Source organism: Oncorhynchus gorbuscha, linkage group LG16 (assembly GCF_021184085.1).
Source record: "Oncorhynchus gorbuscha isolate QuinsamMale2020 ecotype Even-year linkage group LG16, OgorEven_v1.0, whole genome shotgun sequence".
In the NCBI taxonomy this organism is placed as follows: domain Eukaryota; kingdom Metazoa; phylum Chordata; class Actinopteri; order Salmoniformes; family Salmonidae; genus Oncorhynchus; species Oncorhynchus gorbuscha.
Window position 1 is genome coordinate 18,142,239 of NC_060188.1, and position 19,120 is coordinate 18,161,358.

A 19,120-nucleotide genomic window follows, 5' to 3' on the forward strand; every position below is an offset into this window, starting at 1 on the left:
CCCTGACCAAGCTCTTCTCCCTCTATTGCTCAGTTTGGCTGGGCATGATGCCTTCTAATTGTAGTCGCTGTACTCGCCTTACGGCGAGGATAGCTGTGCTACAAGCCCAGCTTCAGACGCAATCGTTAGGCAAGGGTAATTTCAGTGTAGGAAAGGATGAAACAGCGTCTGTGCCACCAGTAAGTACAGATAGTAGTATAAATCCCCTGGCACAGTCCCCGCAGCCGGACAACTTTCTCACGGTTTCTGGAAGGAAATGCTGTAGGAAAGCTCAACCGGTGTCGCTCATTCAGCCAACAGAAACTTTCAACCGGTTTTCCCCATTAAGCAGCGGGTCGGAGTCAGAGGCCGAGTCTCCTCTGGTCTCTACTCCTCCCGTTACGGGGTCTGAGACGCCGAAGCTTCCCACCATTAGCTCTGACAAATTGAAAACTCTAGTCATTGGCGACTCCATTACCCGCAGTATTAGACTTAAAACGAATCATCCAGCGATCATACACTGTTTACCAGGGGGCAGGGCTACCGACGTTAAGGCTAATCTGAAAATGGTGCTGGCTAAAGCTAAAACTGGCGAGTGTAGAGAGTATAGAGATATTGTTATCCACGTCGGCACCAACGATGTTAGGATGAAACAGTCAGAGATCACCAAGCGCAACATAGCTTCTGCGTGCATATCAGCTAGAAAGATGTGTCAGCATCGAGTAATTGTCTCTGGCCCCCTTCCAGTTAGGGGGAGTGATGAGCTCTACAGCAGAGTCTCACAACTCAATCGCTGGTTGAAAACTGTTTTCTGCCCCTCCCAAAAGATATAATTTGTAGATCTGGCCCTCTTTCTGGGACTCGCCCACAAACAGGACCAAGCCTGACCTGCTGAGGAGTGACGGACTCCATCCTAGCTGGAGGGGTGCTCTCATCTTATCTACCAACATAGACAGGGCTCTAACTCCTCAAGCTCCACAATGAAATAGGGTGCAGGCCAGGCAGCAGGCTGTTAGCCAGCCTGCCAGCATAGCGGAGTCTGCCAATAGCACAGTCAGTGTAGTCAGCTCAGCTATCACAATTGAGACCGTGTCTGTGCCTCGACCTAGGTTGGGCAAAACTAAACATGGCGGTGTTCGCCTTAGCAATCTCACTAGGATAAAGACCACCTCCATTCCTGTCATTACTGAAAGAGATCATGATACCTCACAACTCAAAATAGGGCTACTTAATGTTAGATCCCTTACTTCAAAGGCAATTATAGTCAATGAACTAATCACTGATCATAATCTTGATGTGATTGGCCTGACTGAAACATGGCTTAAGCCTGATGAATTTACTGTTTTAAATGAGGCCTCACCTCCTGGCTACACTAGTGACCATATCCCCCGTGCATCCCGCAAAGGCGGAGGTGTTGCTAACATTTACGATAGCAAATTTCAATTTACAAAAAAAAAAATGACGTTTTCGTCTTTTGAGCTTCTAGTCATGAAATCTATGCAGCCTACTCAATCACTTTTTATAGCTACTGTTTACAGGCCTCCTGGGCCATATACAGCGTTTCTCACTGAGTTCCCTGAATTCCTATCGGACCCTTTAGTCATAGCAGATAATATTCTAATCTTTGGTGACTTTAATATTCACATGGAAAAGTCCACAGACCCACTCCAAAAGGCTTTCGGAGCCATCATCGACTCAGTGGGTTTTGTCCAACATGTCTCTGGACCCACTCACTGTCACAGTCATACGCTGGACCTAGTTTTGTCCCATGGAATAAATGTTGTGGATCTTAATTGGACCACCATTTTATTACGTTTGCAATTGCAACAAATAATCTGCTCAGACCCCAATCAAGGACCATCAAAAGTCGTGCTATAAATTCACAGACAACACAAAGATTCCTTGATGCCCTTCCAGACTCCCTCTGCCTACCCAAGGACGCCAGAGGACAAAAATCAGTTAACCACCTAACTGAGGATCTCGATTTAACCTTGCGCAATACCCTAGATGCAGTTGCACCCCTAAAAACTAAAAACATTTCTCATAAGGAACTAGCTCCCTGGTACACAGAAAATACCAGAGCTCTGAAGCAAGCTTCCAGAAAATTGGAACGGAAATGGCGCCACACCAAACTGGAAGTCTTCCGACTAGCTTGGAAAGACAGTACCGTGCAGTACCGAAGAGCCCTTACTGCTGCTCGATCATCCTATTTTTCTAACTTAATTGAGGAAAATAAGAACAATCCGAAATTCCTTTTTGATACTGTTGCAAAGCTAACTAAAAAGCAGCATTCCCCAATAGAGGATGACTTTCACTTTAGCAGTGATAAATTCATGAACTTCTTTGAGGAAAAGATTATGATTATTAGAAAGCAAATTACGGACTCCTCTTTAAACCTGCGTATTCCTCCAAAACTCAGTTGTCCTGAGTCTGCACAACTCTGCCAGGACCTAGGATCAAGAGAGATGCTCAAGTGTTTTAGTACTATATCTCTTGACACAATGATGAAAATAATCATGGGCTCTCAACCTTCAAGCTGCATACTGGACCCTATTCCAACTAAACTACTGAAAGAGCTGCTTCCTGTGCTTGGCCCTCCTATGTTGAACATAATAAATGGCTCTCTATCCACTGGATGTGTACCAAACTCACTAAAAGTGGCAGTAATAAAGCCTCTCTTGAAAAAGCCAAACCTTCGGCCTATATCGAATCTTCCATTCCTCGCAAAATTTTTAGAGAAGGCTGTGGCGCAGCAACTGACTGCCTTCCTGAAGACAAAAAATGTATACCAAATGCTTCAGTCTGGTTTTAGACCCCATCATAGCACTGAGACGGCACTTGTGAAGGTGGTAAATTACACTTTAATGGCATCGGACCGAGGCTCTGCATCTGCATTCTTTTGGAGAGATTGGAAACCCAAATTGGTCTACACGGACATGTTCTGGCCTGGTTTAGATCTTATCTGTCGGAAAGATATCAGTTTGTCTCTGTGAATGGTTTGTCCTCTGACAAATCAACTGTAAATTTCGGTGTTCCTCAAGGTTCTGTTTTAGGACCACTATTGTTTTCACTATACATTTTACCTCTTGGGGATGTTATTCGAAAACATAATGTTAACTTTCACTGCTATGCGGATGACACACAGCTGTACATTTCAATGAAACATGGTGAAGCCCCAAAATTGCCCTCGCTAGAAGCATGTGTTTCAGACATAAGGAAGTGGAAGGCTGCAAACTTTATACTATTAAACTCGGACAAAACAGAGATGCTTGTTCTGACATGATGACTCCGTGCTGTCCCCAGTCCACCTGACTGTGCTGCTGCTCCAGTTTCAACTGTTCTGCCTTATTATTATTCGACCATGCCGGTCATTTATGAACATTTGAACATCTTGGCCATGTTCTGTTATAATCTCCACCCGGGAAACAGCCAGAAGAGGACTGGCCACCCCACATAGCCTGGTTCCTCTCTAGGTTTCTTCCTAGGTTTTGGCCTTTCTAGGGAGTTTTTCCTAGCCACCGTGCTTCTACACCTGCATTGCTTGCTGTTTGGGGTTTTAGGCTGGGTTTCTGTACAGCACTTTGAGATATCAGCTGATGTACGAAGGGCTATATAAATACATTTGATTTGATTTGATTTGGGCGCCAGCTCTAGGAATAGTCTTGGTGGTTCCAAGCTTCTTTCATTTTACAATGATGGAGGCCACTGTCATGACGTTGCCGTCTTTGGGTACAGCGAGCACCATCACCCGCTCTCTGCTCCTTCAACCAGGCTGCTGTGGTCAGTGAGGTCGTATATTCCTAGGGAAGACCCTGCCACATGGCCACACAGTATAGAGATAGAGTGAAGTTTCATAGATAACAAAGGAATTTCTTCCACCTCACAGAACTTGAGGTCCGAACAACGTTTACGTTCCCGGAGAAGGTATAAAAGATCGGTGAAGAATCTAGCTACGAACTGGTCCGTTTGTTACAACTTGGGGAAGCTCATGGGAGATGGTGCGGCAACATTACCGTAACGCTGTTTATATAATTGCCTCAGATATGAGGTTTACATCTCATTTTTGTATAAGATGAATGAGTGAGTATGATACTGTTTGTAAAATTGTGTAATGTGATTTTGGAATGTTTAATGAAGGAAACTCCAATTCCCTTTTGAGTTGAACTAAAGAGGACCGCCCATGAGCCCAGTTAGGGTCAGGCATCCTGGGACATCCCCTTTTCTGAAATTCCGAATAAAACCCCAATCTTGAGAATTCCTCAAGTAGACCATGTTTCTCTCAATCACAGGAGGACAAAGGTTGCAGACCATTGCTGAATCTTTTAACCATTCCACGTGGTTAAACTCTTAGACTATCGATACCGACAGAATAAGAACAAGTCTTTGATATTAATTACTAGTCTGCAACTCGGAATTCGGTATCATTGAACGCGAAGAATGACAACCGCTGAAACATCCCTTCTATTTTTTAATTTAATTACATTTTTTACCTTTATTTAACTAGGCAAGTCAGTTAAGAACAAATTCTTATTTTCAATGACCTTCCGGTTACTAGTCCAACACTCTAACCACTAGGCTACCCTGCCGCCCCCTATAACGAATGAATGAATGTCACTCTGAACAACAACTATCTACTGTTTGTTTATGCATTTCTGTGAATTGTTTAGTAATAAATAAATGATTTAAGACAATTGATGTATGGGATGACTCATAGTGAAGACTGGGTTCGTGCAGATAACCAACAATTTACTATGTTTGGAATGAGACTAACGTGAGGTAAAGTAAATAATTAATTAATCAGAAGACTATTGATCATATATGAAAATATCTTAAAGGTTATATTGGGAAATTATAATTTTGTAATCTGAATATTTTCCTTGGTGCACCGACTTCCTAGTTAATTACAGTTACATGATTAATCAGTTTGATCGCGTAATACTAATTACAGAAAATCTTTGATAAAAACTAAGTCTTCAATTTAATGATAGTAAAGACACGACACCACTGTATTCTTGGGGACCTTCAATAATACAGACATATGTTTTTTGGTTGTGCCTCGGCACAATCCTGTCTCAGAGCTCTACGGACAATTTCTTCGACCTCATGGCTTGTTTTTTTTCTCTGACAGGATGTTTCCAAATCATGTCCAATGAAGTTGTAGAAACATCTCAAGGATGATCAATGAAAACAGGGTGCACCTGAGCTCAATTTTGAGTCTCATAGCAAAGGGTCTGAATACTTAGGTAAATAAGGTATTTCTGTTTTTTGTTTTTAATAAATTAGCAAAAATGTCTTTGTCATTATGAGGTATTGTTAATAGATTGATGTGGAAAATGTTTTATTTAATCAATTTTAGAATAAGGCTGTAACGTAACAAAAAGGGGTCTGAATATTTTCAGAATGCACTGTACTTTCCTCGCATAATAAGGTTGGATGGAGACCTGGTTTATGACAGAAAAAAATCTTTACATAATGCAGGATAATATTTATTGTTTTTAGGTTATAACAGAATACTGAATGAGTTTTCGTTTCCCCAGTAAACTTTGTATTTATGCTATGTATAATAGGCTATTGGTTAAGTTTGGTTATGGTAGTACTATATATTAGTGAGGTTAGGAGTTCTTCCAGGTCAACTGGTCAGTATATTAATCATAACACCTTTCCTATTTTCAGTGCCTTTTCACTCTGAGGACCCCGATGGCTACCTGAGGCCAGTGATGTTGGCCATGCAGCACTACAACTCCTCAGGCCTGGCTGCCCCCAATCTCCTCCCCAACCAGACCTGGGGGGTGGAGGGTGTGCCGGCCATGGCCTGGAGGGCAAACATCACCACAGAGAGGCCCATGTCTCCCCCCAGTAACCCCACTGCAGCTGGCCTCTCCATGACCCTGGGCATCCTGTCCAACATCGTGGCCCTGGTCATCCTGGCGAAAGCCTATGCCCGTCTGCGCCGCCGCTCCAAGGCCACCTTCCTGCTCTTCGCCAGTTCCCTGGTAGCCACAGACTTTGCCGGCCACGTCATCCCCGGTGCACTGGTGTTGAGGCTGTACTCAGCTGGGGCTGCGACTGGGCCCTTAGGTCTCGCTGCCACCGATGCCCCCTGCCAGTTCCTAGGGGGTAGCATGGTGTTCTTCGGCTTGTGCCCATTGTTCCTGGGCTGTGCCATGGCTGCTGAGCGCTGCCTGGGTGTCACACAGCCCCTGCTCCATGCCTCACTGGTCACCACGGCTCGCACCAAGATGGCACTAGCTCTCATCTGGCTGCTGGCTCTGTGTGTGGCCTTCCTTCCCTTCTTCAGGCTGGGGGCCTACACCTACCAGTACCCCGGGACCTGGTGCTTCATCAGTGTCCTGGGAGAGACTCAGGAGACGGACGTCGCCTTTGTCATGCTGTTCTCTGGACTGGGCCTGACCTCTCTGACTGTGGCCCTGGTGTGTAATACCATCAGTGGGGTCACGCTGGTGCTTGCCAGACTGCGTAAGAAGTGTAAGACCTGCTACCGTCGCTCAGCCAAGTCCCATGACATTGAGATGGTGGCCCAGCTGGTGGGCATTATGATCACTTCTTGCATCTGCTGGAGCCCCCTGCTGGTGAGTTGGAAAAGTTCAGTTCACTGAAGTTCACAATTCTGCATGAATCAGGGTAGGGGTCAAAACTATCTTTATTGTGTTCCATTTGGGAATTAAGGTCTCTTTTCAGTCCTTATGATGGAAATTCAGCGCTACAGCATAATTGAAAGGCAATGCTCCCACGTTAGCGGCTACTGCATCCACGGTAAACACTTCGTATGTCTGCTCAATCGGGAAATCCCACATGAAAAAAAGACTAGTATACTATGGGATAAATCAGGGATCTCCAATGCTGTTCCTGGAAAGCTGCCTTCTTGTAGGTTTTTGCTCAAATCCCAATCTAGCGCACCTGATTCTAATAAGTATCTGGTTGATAAATTGAATCAGGTTAGTTACAACTGGGGTTGGAGTGAAAACCTACGGGAGTGTCGCTCTCCAGGAGCAGGGTTGGAGAGCCCTGGTTTAAATACTACAGTATTCACTGTAGTGCATTTGCAATATATTAATGTAGTACTTACTATGTTGTTTTAGTTTTATTATTTTTTACTTAGAAGTAGAGGTTTTCTCCTTCATGAAACCTACTAAATGAGCACGAATTCCATAACCTGTAAGTCAATCAGCCAGCCTGAAATCTTACCAAATAATTCAACACTTCTGCTATTTTCTATTACATAATATATTCTATACTTGGCATGTAGGTTTCTCACTTATGGGTGGCACAAATTGGGATATGGGGAGGGGAATGGGCAGGGTATATGCAAATTAAATACTGTCGTCTTTACTATAGTAAAAAAGGTTTGTGTTTGTGCGGACATTCCTGTAGTATTTACTACAATGTTCTTTTGCGGATCATACTGTAATATCAACTGTAGTATTCTACAACATTCTATAGTAAGTACTACACATGATTGAGGGATACTACCATGTGTAGTATAGTATTTTACAGTATACTAAAGTTTACTATAGAATTCTATAGTAAACTGTAGTAATTTTTCATGTGGGTTACATTTACATTTCTATTGCGCTTCAGCAATACAGATTGAATAGGGCCTGTGGGAAAAGTTACAGGGGAGAAGAGGGGGGATGAATGAGCCAATTGGAAGCTGGGGATGATTACTTGGCCATAATGGTATGAGGGCCAGAATGGAGATGAAGCCAGGACACTGAGAACACCCCAACTCTTAAGATAAGTGCATTGAGATCTTTAGTGACCACAGAGAGTCTGGACACCTGTTTACTGTCTCACCCAAAAGTCGGCACCCTGCACAGGGAAATGTCCCCAATCACTGCCCTGGGATCTTTTTGTTTTTGACTAGAGGAAAGAGTGCCTCTTACTGGCCCTCCAACATCACTTCCAGCAGCATCTGGTCGCCCATCCAGGGCCAACCAGGACTGACCCACCCTGTTAAGCTTCAGAGACAAACCAGTAGTGAGATGCAGGGTGGTAAAAGCATAAAATAATATTGTAAAAATGTTCAGCTAACAAAAGTAATTCATCCTCTCGGTAAATCTCCAAGATATTCTGCCCCATAAACTTAAAGGCCTGAAATAATATAGAAAATCTCTGCTAACAATCCAGTACTATTTCATCCTCTTTTTGTACACCTTCTGAAATAGACACTTTCCAGTTCCCAGTCATAAACACTATGATTCAGAATACTGCACCTAAAACAGATGGATAGACATGGTGTGTACTGCACCAAGGGTATAAATGAATAGTCATGGTGGGCTCTTGCATTGACTAGATGGAATAAATTATTTAAGGTAATGCCATTATGAAGGGCTTGAATAACAGATTTCAGATTGGGAAAGAGGAATATTAGCCAACTGAAATAATTTCATACAAAATCATGGTGATGGTTTGATGATTTTTTAATCAAGGATATTTTTTTTTTACAATTCCAATACTAAGAATTTTGTATAAACTGTTAATATGTTGTAACGGCTTTCATCGGAAGAAGAGGAATCGTCAGAAACAAAATGCAGCGGGAAACGTGTTCATCTTTATTTTAAGGAACTGAATACAAAAAAGAACAAAAGGAAGACCCGAAACACTCCTGCAAGGTGACACAAACACTAAACAGAAATACAACTACCTATGATTCCCAATCAGAGACAACGATAGACAGCTGTCCCTGATTGAGAACCATACCAGGTCAAAATCTAGAAATACAAAAACCTAGACATACAAACATAGAATGCCCACCCAAATCACACCCTGACCAAACAAGAATAGAAACATACAAAGCAATCTACATTCAGGTCCAATTTAAAAGTAACCATTCATTTTGACACATAAACTGTGAGAAGTGAAAGAGGACAGACTATAAACCATGCTTCAAATTATGGCAGCCTGTTACTTGTCATTACTGGGTCTGTTAAAACTTAGAGTAGCCTTGAGCACCCCCCACCTCCCCCTCTTGTTCCTTCTCCCAAAAAGTATGCATTGTTCTTTATTTAGAACATTGTCAAATCAAATTTATAAAGCCCTTCTTACATCAGTTGATATCTCAAAGTGCTGTACAGAAACCCAGCCTAAAACCCCAAACAGCAAGCAATGCAGGTGTAGAAGCATGTTATGTGCGTTAAAAGTGTCTATTAATGGATTTCTCACCTGGAAGACATTACGGCCATTAATGTCAGTAGTTGACCTGTTGATTTGCACAATACTGCACAAAAGTTGGGCCCAAATATAATTACTGATGTGTGAACTAAATAGGAACAGCTTAGCATACATTTTTACTGTTGGGGAGATGTAAGAACCATTACAGAGTCATTGTTTGTGCTTAAAATCTCTTAATAAGCTGTGGCCAATTGTTATAAAAATTGTAAATAAGATTTATAAGGCTACAATTTTGAGCCTGTAGTTTCTAACATCAGTAAAGCTATTCATAGGAACACGTTGTGAAGATGCATTTTGACTGCTAACATGTGGCAATCTACAGTGTCAGGTAATGTTTATAAATTACTAGCAGTGTATGCAGATTGATGCAAATATATATACACCAGCTGAACATATCTATATCCTGCACAACCACTGTAAAACTAACCTAGGTATCTGTGTTACTTGCAGATCTTTGGCCTGATGTCAGTCACATGGTCCTATAGCGGTTCCATAGGCAATGACCAGGACACATACAGGAGGTTGATGGTGATGGGCGTCCGGCTGGCCTCCTGGAACCAGATCCTGGACCCCTGGGTCTACATTTTGCTGCGCCGGGCCGTGCTGAGGAAGATCTATCGCATCACCAAGAGCCGGGCCAGCTTCAAGAACAGCACCTTCCGCCATTGGGACATCAGCTCCTTCCAGAACTCTGAGAAAATAAACACTGTCAACAGGATCTGAGGGAGAAGAAAACACACAGACAGAAAGAGACTGGCATCTTATCATGGTCCTTTGTTGTTCTTTGGGCTTTATTTGCCACCCAACTCAACATGCTGGATTGAGGAGAAGACTGAACATCCAGCAGTAGGATCTAACAGCAGTGTTGGTGTTTTACACAAAAGTAAATACCTAATGCCTATAAGACCTATATTCCTTTATTGAGAACTGTGTGGGTCTGCCTGACTGTGAAAGTCTATGGGGTTTGGGATTGAAATCATCATCCTCCAGATCTTGGATCTCTTTCAGATTTATTTGATTGGCCAGTAAAACCTGCTTTTGACTGACTGTGGTGTGGAGAAGTCTCATCGTTTTATGGGAAACAGCCAAGCCAGACTATACTCAAACAAATGAAATGTCATAAATGGATTTATAACAAAACATTCTGACCAAGTAAGGACAGTATGCCTCACCTGGACACTGGAGACATAGCACAGATAAATCTGCCCAAGGAGAAGGGTTTGTTGTAAAAGTGTCTGGTAGGTCACGCAACATGAGTCTTTCTCTGTGTACATAACTGTACATGAAATTAAGCTGCCTATAAGATATCAACAACAAACATCTCAAATTATATATACGTGTTTGTGTGTGTTACTGTCAGTGTTTTTTGGAGTTCATGCTTTGTTTGTTTGTGGAAATGTCAAAGTGCACTTTGACACATCATGAAGTCAGTGGCACTATGCCAAAGCAAAGTAAAGGCTGTGCTTTTACCTGTGCTTGAAGATGTGAAAGACATACAGTATGTGTCAAACTTGTAATGCTATTGACGTGTGAATTGTGTGTGTGCGTATTTATTGCTTATATTGTTTCCCCAATTGTCTGGGGACCTAAATGAAGCTAAGTGTTGCAAAAGCTATATAATTGAATGTTGTCTAATAAAGTTTAAGTTGCCGGTTATCCTTCTTTACTGAAAAACATATATGATTTTTTTTTTCTTTAAAAGAAAATGTATCCCAGCCCCCGTCCCCGCAGGAGGTATTTTGCCTTTCCATAGGCCGTCATTGTAAATAATATTTTTTTCTTAACTGACTTGCATAGCTAAATAAAGTTTCAATTAAAATAAAATGAAATAAACCACAAAATGGCCTGTCAGGGTCATAGCACCATGGTGCTCATCCCAGGAGAGAACAGAGGTGTGGAAAATGTGTCATGCAGGTGAATGAGGACCCAAAAGCGACTTGGCGAAAACAGAGTATTTAATCCAGAATAAACTTTACAAAACAAAAAGCATAATACTACACGTAAAGACGAGAACAGACTGGAGACTTGATCGAGAACTGCAGGTTGCCTCGGGAAGGCACTTGAACCTAGCAGACTCAGACACCTGCTCACCACGCAGCATCTGAGGGAAACACGACACGACAGGGCAAAACATAGACACAGCACGGTGAATTATATATGAGGATCCGACAGGGCAGGTACGGGAAACAAGGAGAGAAATAGGGACTCTAATCAGGGAAAAGGATCGGGAACAGGTGTGGGAAGACTAAATGATGATTAGGGGAATAGGAACAGCTGGGAGCAGGAACGGAACGATAGAGAGAAGAGAGAGCGAGAGAGTGAGAGGGAGGGGGAGAGAGAGGGATAGAAAGAGGGAAAGAACCTAATAAGCCCAGCAGAGGGAAACGAATAGAATGGGAAGCACAGGGACAAGACATGATAATAAATGACAAAACATGACAGTACCCCCACTCACCGAGCGCCTCCTGGCGCACTCGAGGAGGAATCCTGGCGGCAACGGAGGAAATCATCAATGAGTGAACGGTCCAGCACGTCCCGAGACGGAACCCAACTCCTCTCCTCAGGACCGTAACCCTCCCAATCCACTAAGTATTGGTGACCCCGTCCCCGAGAACGCATGTCCATGATCTTATGTACCTTGTAAATAGGTGCGCTCTCGACAAGGACGGGAGGGGGAGGGAAGACGAACGGGGGTGCGAAGAAAGGGCTTAACACAGGAGACATGGAAGACAGGATGGACGCGACGAAGATGTCGCGGAAGAAGCAGTCGCACAGCGACAGGATTGACGACCTGGGAGACACGGAACGGACCAATGAACCGCGGAGTCAACTTACGAGAAGCTGTCGTAAGAGGAAGGTTGCGAGTGGAAAGCCACACTCTCTGGCCGCAACAATACCTAGGACTCTTAATCCTGCGTTTATTGGCGGCTCTCACAGTCTGTGCCCTGTAGCGGCAAAGTGCAGACCTCACCCTCCTCCAGGTGCGCTCACAACGTTGGACAAACGCTTGAGCGGAGGGAACGCTGGACTCGGCAAGCTGGGAAGAGAATAGAGGAGGCTGGTAACCCAGACTACTCTGAAACGGAGATAACCCGGTAGCAGACGAAGGAAGCGAGTTGTGAGCGTATTCTGCCCAGGGGAGCTGTTCTGCCCAAGACGCAGGGTTTCTGAAAGAAAGGCTGCGTAGTATGCGACCAATCGTCTGATTGGCCCTCTCTGCTTGACCGTTAGACTGGGGATGAAACCCGGAAGAGAGACTGACGGACGCACCAATCAAACGACAGAACTCCCTCCAAAACTGTGACGTGAATTGCGGGCCTCTGTCTGAAACGGCGTCTAACGGGAGGCCATGAATTCTGAACACATTCTCGATAATGATTTGTGCCGTCTCCTTAGCGGAAGGAAGTTTAGCGAGGGGAATGAAATGTGCCGCCTTAGAGAACCTATCGACAACCGTAAGAATCACAGTCTTCCCCGCAGACAAAGGCAGACCGGTAATGAAGTCTAGGGCGATGTGAGACCATGGTCGAGAAGGAATGGGGAGCGGTCTGAGACGACCGGCAGGAGGAGAGTTACCCGACTTAGTCTGCGCGCAGTCCGAACAAGCAGCCACGAAACGGCGCGTGTCACGCTCCTGAGTCGGCCACCAAAATCGCTGGCGAATAGACGCAAGAGTGCCTCGAACACCGGGATGACCAGCTAACTTGGCAGAGTGAGCCCACTGAAGAACAGCCAGACGAGTGGAAACAGGAACGAAAAGGAGGTTACTAGGACAAGCGCGCGGCGACGCAGTGTGCGTGAGTGCTTGCTTAACCTGTCTTTCAATTCCCCAGACTGTCAACCCGACAACACGCCCATAAGGAAGAATCCCCTCGGGATCAGTAGAAGCCACAGAAGAACTAAACAGACGGGATAAGGCATCAGGCTTGGTGTTCTTGCTACCCGGACGGTAAGAAATCACAAACTCGAAACGAGCGAAAAACAACGCCCAACGAGCTTGACGGGCATTAAGTCGTTTGGCAGAACGGATGTACTCAAGGTTCTTATGGTCTGTCCAAACGACAAAAGGAACGGTCGCCCCCTCCAACCACTGTCGCCATTCGCCTAGGGCTAAGCGGATGGCGAGCAGTTCACGGTTACCCACATCATAGTTGCGCTCAGATGGCGACAGGCGATGAGAAAAATAAGCGCAAGGATGAACCTTATCGTCAGACTGGAAGCGCTGGGATAGAATGGCTCCCACGCCTACCTCTGAAGCGTCAACCTCGACAATGAATTGTCTAGTGACGTCAGGAGTAACGAGGATAGGAGCGGACGTAAAACGTTCTTTTAGAAGATCAAAAGCTCCCTGGGCGGAACCGGACCACTTAAAACACGTCTTGACAGAAGTAAGAGCTGTGAGAGGGGCAGCAACTTGACCGAAATTACGAATGAAACGCCGATAGAAATTAGCGAAACCTAAAAAGCGCTGCAACTCGACACGTGACCTTGGAACGGGCCAATCACTGACAGCTTGGACCTTAGCGGAATCCATCTGAATGCCTTCAGCGGAAATAACGGAACCGAGAAAAGTAACGGAGGAGACATGAAAAGAGCACTTCTCAGCCTTTACGTAGAGACAATTCTCTAAAAGGCGCTGTAGAACACGTCGAACGTGCTGAACATGAATCTCGAGTGACGGTGAAAAAATCAGGATATCGTCAAGATAGACAAAAACAAAGATGTTCAGCATGTCTCTCAGAACATCATTAACTAATGCCTGAAAAACAGCTGGCGCATTGGCGAGACCAAACGGCAGAACCCGGTACTCAAAATGCCCTAACGGAGTGTTAAACGCCGTTTTCCACTCGTCCCCCTCTCTGATGCGCACGAGATGGTAAGCGTTACGAAGGTCCAACTTAGTAAAGCACCTGGCTCCCTGCAGAATCTCGAAGGCTGATGACATAAGGGGAAGCGGATAACGATTCTTAACCGTTATGTCATTCAGCCCTCGATAATCCACGCAGGGGCGCAGAGTACCGTCCTTCTTCTTAACAAAAAGAACCCCGCCCTGGCCGGAGAGGAAGAAGGCACTATGGTACCGGCGTCAAGAGACACAGATAAATAATCCTCGAGAGCCTTACGTTCGGGAGCCGACAGAGAGTATAGTCTACCCCGAGGAGGAGTGGTCCCCGGAAGGAGATCAATACTACAATCATACGACCGGTGAGGAGGAAGGGAGTTGGCTCGGGACCGACTGAAGACCGTGCGCAGATCATGATATTCCTCCGGCACTCCTGTCAAATCGCCAGGTTCCTCCTGAGAAGTGGGGACAGAAGAAATGGGAGGGATGGCAGACATTAAGCACTTCACATGACAAGATACGTTCCAGGATAGGATAGAATTACAAGACCAATTAATAGAAGGATTATGACATACTAGCCAGGGATGACCCAAAACAACAGGTGTGAAAGGTGAACGAAAAATCAAAAAAAAAATAGTCTCACTGTGGTTACCAGATACTGTGAGAGTTAAAGGTAGTGTCTCAAATCTGATACTGGGAAGATGACTACCATCTAAGGCAAACATGGGCGTAGGCTTGTCTAACTGTCTGAAAGGAATGTTATGTTTCCGAACCCATGCTTCGTCCATGAAACAACCCTCAGCCCCAGAGTCAATCAAGGCACTGCATGTAGCACCCGAACCGGTCCAGCGTAGATGGACCGACATAGTAGTACAAGATCTAGATGAAGAGACCTGAGTAGTAGCGCTCACCAGTAGCCCTCCGCTTACTGATGGGCTCTGGCCTCTTACTGGACATGAATTAACAAAATGTCCATCAAATCCGCAATAGAGGCACAGGCGGTTGGTGATCCTCCGTTCCCTCTCCTTAGTCGAGATGCGAATCCCTCCCAGCTGCATGGGCTCAGTCTCAGAGCCAGAGGAGGGAGATGGTTGCGATGCGGAGCAGGGAAACACCGTTGATGCGAGCTCTCTTCCACGAGCCTGGTGACGAAGATCTACCCGTCGTTCTATGCGGATGGCGAGAGCAATCAAAGAGTCCACACTGGAAGGAACCTCCCGAGAGAGAATCTCATCTTTGACCACTGTGTGGAGTCCCTCCAGAAAACGAGCGAGCAGCGCCGGCTCGTTCCAGTCACTAGAGGCAGCAAGAGTACGAAACTCTATAGAGTAATCCGTTATGGATCGATCACCTTGGCATAGGGAAGCCAGGACCCTAGAAGCCTCCCCACCAAAAACTGAACGGTCAAAAACCCGAATCATCTCCTCTTTAAAGTTCTGGTAATTGTTAGAACAATCAGCCCTTGCCTCCCAGATAGCTGTGCCCCACTCTCGGGCCCGGCCAGTAAGGAGTGAAATGACGTAAGCAACCCGAGCTCTCTCTCTAGAGTATGTGTTGGGTTGGAGAGAGAACACAATCTCACACTGGGTGAGAAAGGAGCGGCACTCAGTGGGCTGCCCGGAGTAGCAAGGTGGGTTATTAACCCTAGGTTCTGGAGACTCGGCAGGCCAGGAAGTAACAGGTGGCACGAGACGAAGACTCTGGAACTGTCCAGAGAGGTCGGAAACCTGAGCGGCCAGGCTCTCCACGGCATGGCGAGCAGCAGACAATTCCTGCTCGTGTCTGCCGAGCATGGCTCCTTGGATCTCGACGGCAGTGTTACGAGCGTCTGTAGTCGCTGGGTCCATTCCTCGGTCGGATCCTTCTGTCATGCAGGTGAATGAGGACCCAAAAGCGACTTGGCGAAAACAGAGTATTTAATCCAGAATAAACTTTACAAAACAAAAAGCATAATACTACACGTAAAGACGAGAACAGACTGGAGACTTGATCGAGAACTGCAGGTTGCCTCGGGAAGGCACTTGAACCTAGCAGACTCAGACACCTGCTCACCACGCAGCATCTGAGGGAAACACGACACGACAGGGCAAAACATAGACACAGCACGGTGAATTATATATGAGGATCCGACAGGGCAGGTACGGGAAACAAGGAGAGAAATAGGGACTCTAATCAGGGAAAAGGATCGGGAACAGGTGTGGGAAGACTAAATGATGATTAGGGGAATAGGAACAGCTGGGAGCAGGAACGGAACGATAGAGAGAAGAGAGAGCGAGAGAGTGAGAGAGGGAGGGGGAGAGAGAGGGATAGAAAGAGGGAAAGAACCTAATAAGCCCAGCAGAGGGAAACGAATAGAATGGGAAGCACAGGGACAAGACATGATAATAAATGACAAAACATGACAAAATGTCCTCTGACAGGGGAAGTAGAACAGAAATGATCTCAGTATAGGTATGAATTGATAAAAGTTTTCATTACTCCATCAATTGCAATGGTTGTAACGAATGTTAATTATTACTGAGTAAAGTGGTCTGTAATGGCTCATATTGATGAACTACCACAAATCATTTCCTGCAATACACACAACGCCTTACAATTACATACATTTTCTCCGAAGGTTATGGAATTCTATGAATTCATAGAATTCTAAGAATTTAGGTTTACTTGTATAGTAGTAGGTAACAGTACAAAAGACAATGACACAAGTACACAAATGGAGTCTTATACCCTGACTACACCGCTCGCGTCGCGTGCGTTGCAAAATACATTTAGGAATCTATGTTATTCAATTATTGCACCCAGACCTCTCACAAGCGTCTGCGTGTCATCTCCTCATTGGTTATACCCACGTGGGTGATTGACAGACGAAATGTTGCCGGTTGTCGTGGTAATACTATGAAAGTTTAGATGCCAATCACTATATAAGTTAAACAATGAAAAAGCCTGGAAGGAGGAGAGATGACTAGAAACGATTCGGTTGAACGTTTTTATGTGTGGATTAATTGTCGAGTAGAGGACCTTGTGCATTTAGGTAAAATAACAACTCAATGTTTATATCCCAGGACAAATTAGCTAGCAACAGCAAGCTAGCTAAATAGGACAAATTAGCTAGCAAGTGCAAGCTAAATTGCCATAAATGTTTCATGTTTTTCGATCTGTCCCCAAATTCATGTCATTGGTTCAGAGTTTGTTTTGATATTTTAACCTGCGTGTCGTGATCGCGTTTGGTGTAGGGGGACAAAATACATTTATGCATGATGGCGCACGCGCGCAGCCCGGTTTGGGTTCCGTGTTAGATCTTTGCTCATGTCTAAAGTGCAACAGTGCTTTCACAGGATTAGATATGTTGCCAACAGTTACACAAAACAGACAAAAAACTATTACAAACAATGCTTCTTCATGAAAAAAAGATAGAACACTTATCCACTGCAATCAAACATAAACAGTAAATATTTTAGAAACACAAATATAATGAACAAAAATATAAACGCAACATGTAAAATGTTGGTCCCATGTTTCATAAGCGGAAATAAAAGATCACAGAAATGTTCCATATGCACAAAAGGCTTATTTCTCTCAAGTTTTGTGCACAAATTTGTTTACATACCTGTTAGTGAGTGTTTCTCTTTCACCAAGATAATACATCCACCTGACAGGTCTGGAAAATCAAGAAGCTGATTAAATAGTATGATCATTACACATGGGCACCTTGTGCTTGGGACAATAAAAGGCCACTCTAAAATGTGCAGTTTTGTAACAAAACACAATGCCACAGATATCTCAAATTTTGAGGGAGCATGCAGTTGGCATGCTGACTGCAGGAAAGTCCACCAGAACTGTTGCCAAAAAATGTCATGTTTATTTCTCTACCATAGCCAGCCGCCTCCAACTTCATTTTAGAGAATTTGGCAGTATGTCCAACTGGCCTCACAACCGCAGACCACGTGTATGGCATTGTGTGGGCGAGCGGTTTGATTATGTCAATGTTGTGAACTGAGTGCCCCATGTTGGCGGTGGCGTTATAGTATGGGCAGGCATAAGCTTCGGACAACCAACACAATTACATTTTATCGATGGCAATTTATACAGAGATACCGTGACAAGATCCTGAGGTTCATAGTCTTCAAATCAAATTGCATTGGTCACATACAGACCAATAGATGTTATTGCGGGTGTAGCGAAATGCTTGTGTTCCTAGCTCCAACAGTGCAGTAATATCTAACAATTCACAACAATACACACAAATCTAAAGTAAAACAATGGAGTTAAGAAATATATAAATATTAGGACTAGCAATGTTGGAGTGGTATTACCTAAAATACGTTAGAATAGAATACAGTATATACATATGAAATGAGTAAAGCAGTACGTAAACATTAAAGCAGTTTTTTGTGCCATTCGTCCAAAGCCATCAGCTCATGTTTCAACAAGATAATGCACAGCCCCATGTCGGAAGGATCTGTACACAATTCCTGGAAGCTGCACATTTCCCAGTTCTTCCATGGCCTGCATACTCACCAGACATTGAGCATGTTAAAAGATGCTCTGGATTGACGTGTACTACAGCGTATTCCAGTTCCCGCCAATATCCAGCAACTTCTCACAGCCATTGAAGAGGAGAGGGACAACATTCCACAGGCCACAATCAACAGCCTGGTCAACTCTATGCATGAGCCAATTGGTGGTCACACCAGATACTGAATGGTTTTCTGATCCACGCCCTACCCTTTTTTTCAAGGTGTCATACTGAAACATCTGTGACCAAAAAAGTTTTCCCAGTCATGTGAAAAGCCTAATTAATTTATTTAAATTGACTGATTTCCTTATATGAACTATAACTCAGTACAATATTTTAAATTGTTGTATGTTGCATTCATATTTTTGTTCAGGTAACTTTGAGTCACCTTAATGGAGTGCAGATTAAAACATGATAAATTAAAACACACCTAAAAATCTTGTCATGACTCCTGCATTTTCACAGACCCTGGGTCTGAGTGAATGATTTGCCGCTCTTGTGCAGGGAAATTCATTAACACTTCGATTTTTTAAACACCTCTTTCATTTGAAATGCTAACAGTCCCCATGGTTTAAACCCCCCTTCCCCTC

At 44.4% G+C, this 19,120-nt stretch overlaps 1 protein-coding gene and 1 long non-coding RNA gene across 2 annotated transcripts in view; one reads left to right on the forward strand and one right to left on the reverse strand.

Annotated features, from left to right (window-relative positions):
* Positions 1–10,817, forward strand: part of LOC124000137 (prostaglandin E2 receptor EP1 subtype-like) — a 23,391-nt gene extending 12,574 nt beyond the window's left edge. Inside the window, exons 2-3 of the mRNA XM_046306313.1 lie at positions 5,653–6,569; positions 9,622–10,817. Coding sequence (XP_046162269.1) covers positions 5,697–6,569; positions 9,622–9,894 — 1,146 coding nt within the window. The 5' untranslated portion in view covers positions 5,653–5,696 and the 3' untranslated portion in view covers positions 9,895–10,817. The remainder of the gene's footprint in view (positions 1–5,652; positions 6,570–9,621) is intronic.
* LOC124000138 lies at positions 8,530–18,591 on the reverse strand. Its single transcript, XR_006832548.1, has 3 exons — positions 18,533–18,591; positions 17,622–17,672; positions 8,530–9,862 (listed from the first exon to the last, which is right to left on the reverse strand). It is a non-coding gene; the product is annotated as an uncharacterized LOC124000138 (long non-coding RNA).
* Between the last annotated feature and the right edge of the window lie 529 nt (positions 18,592–19,120).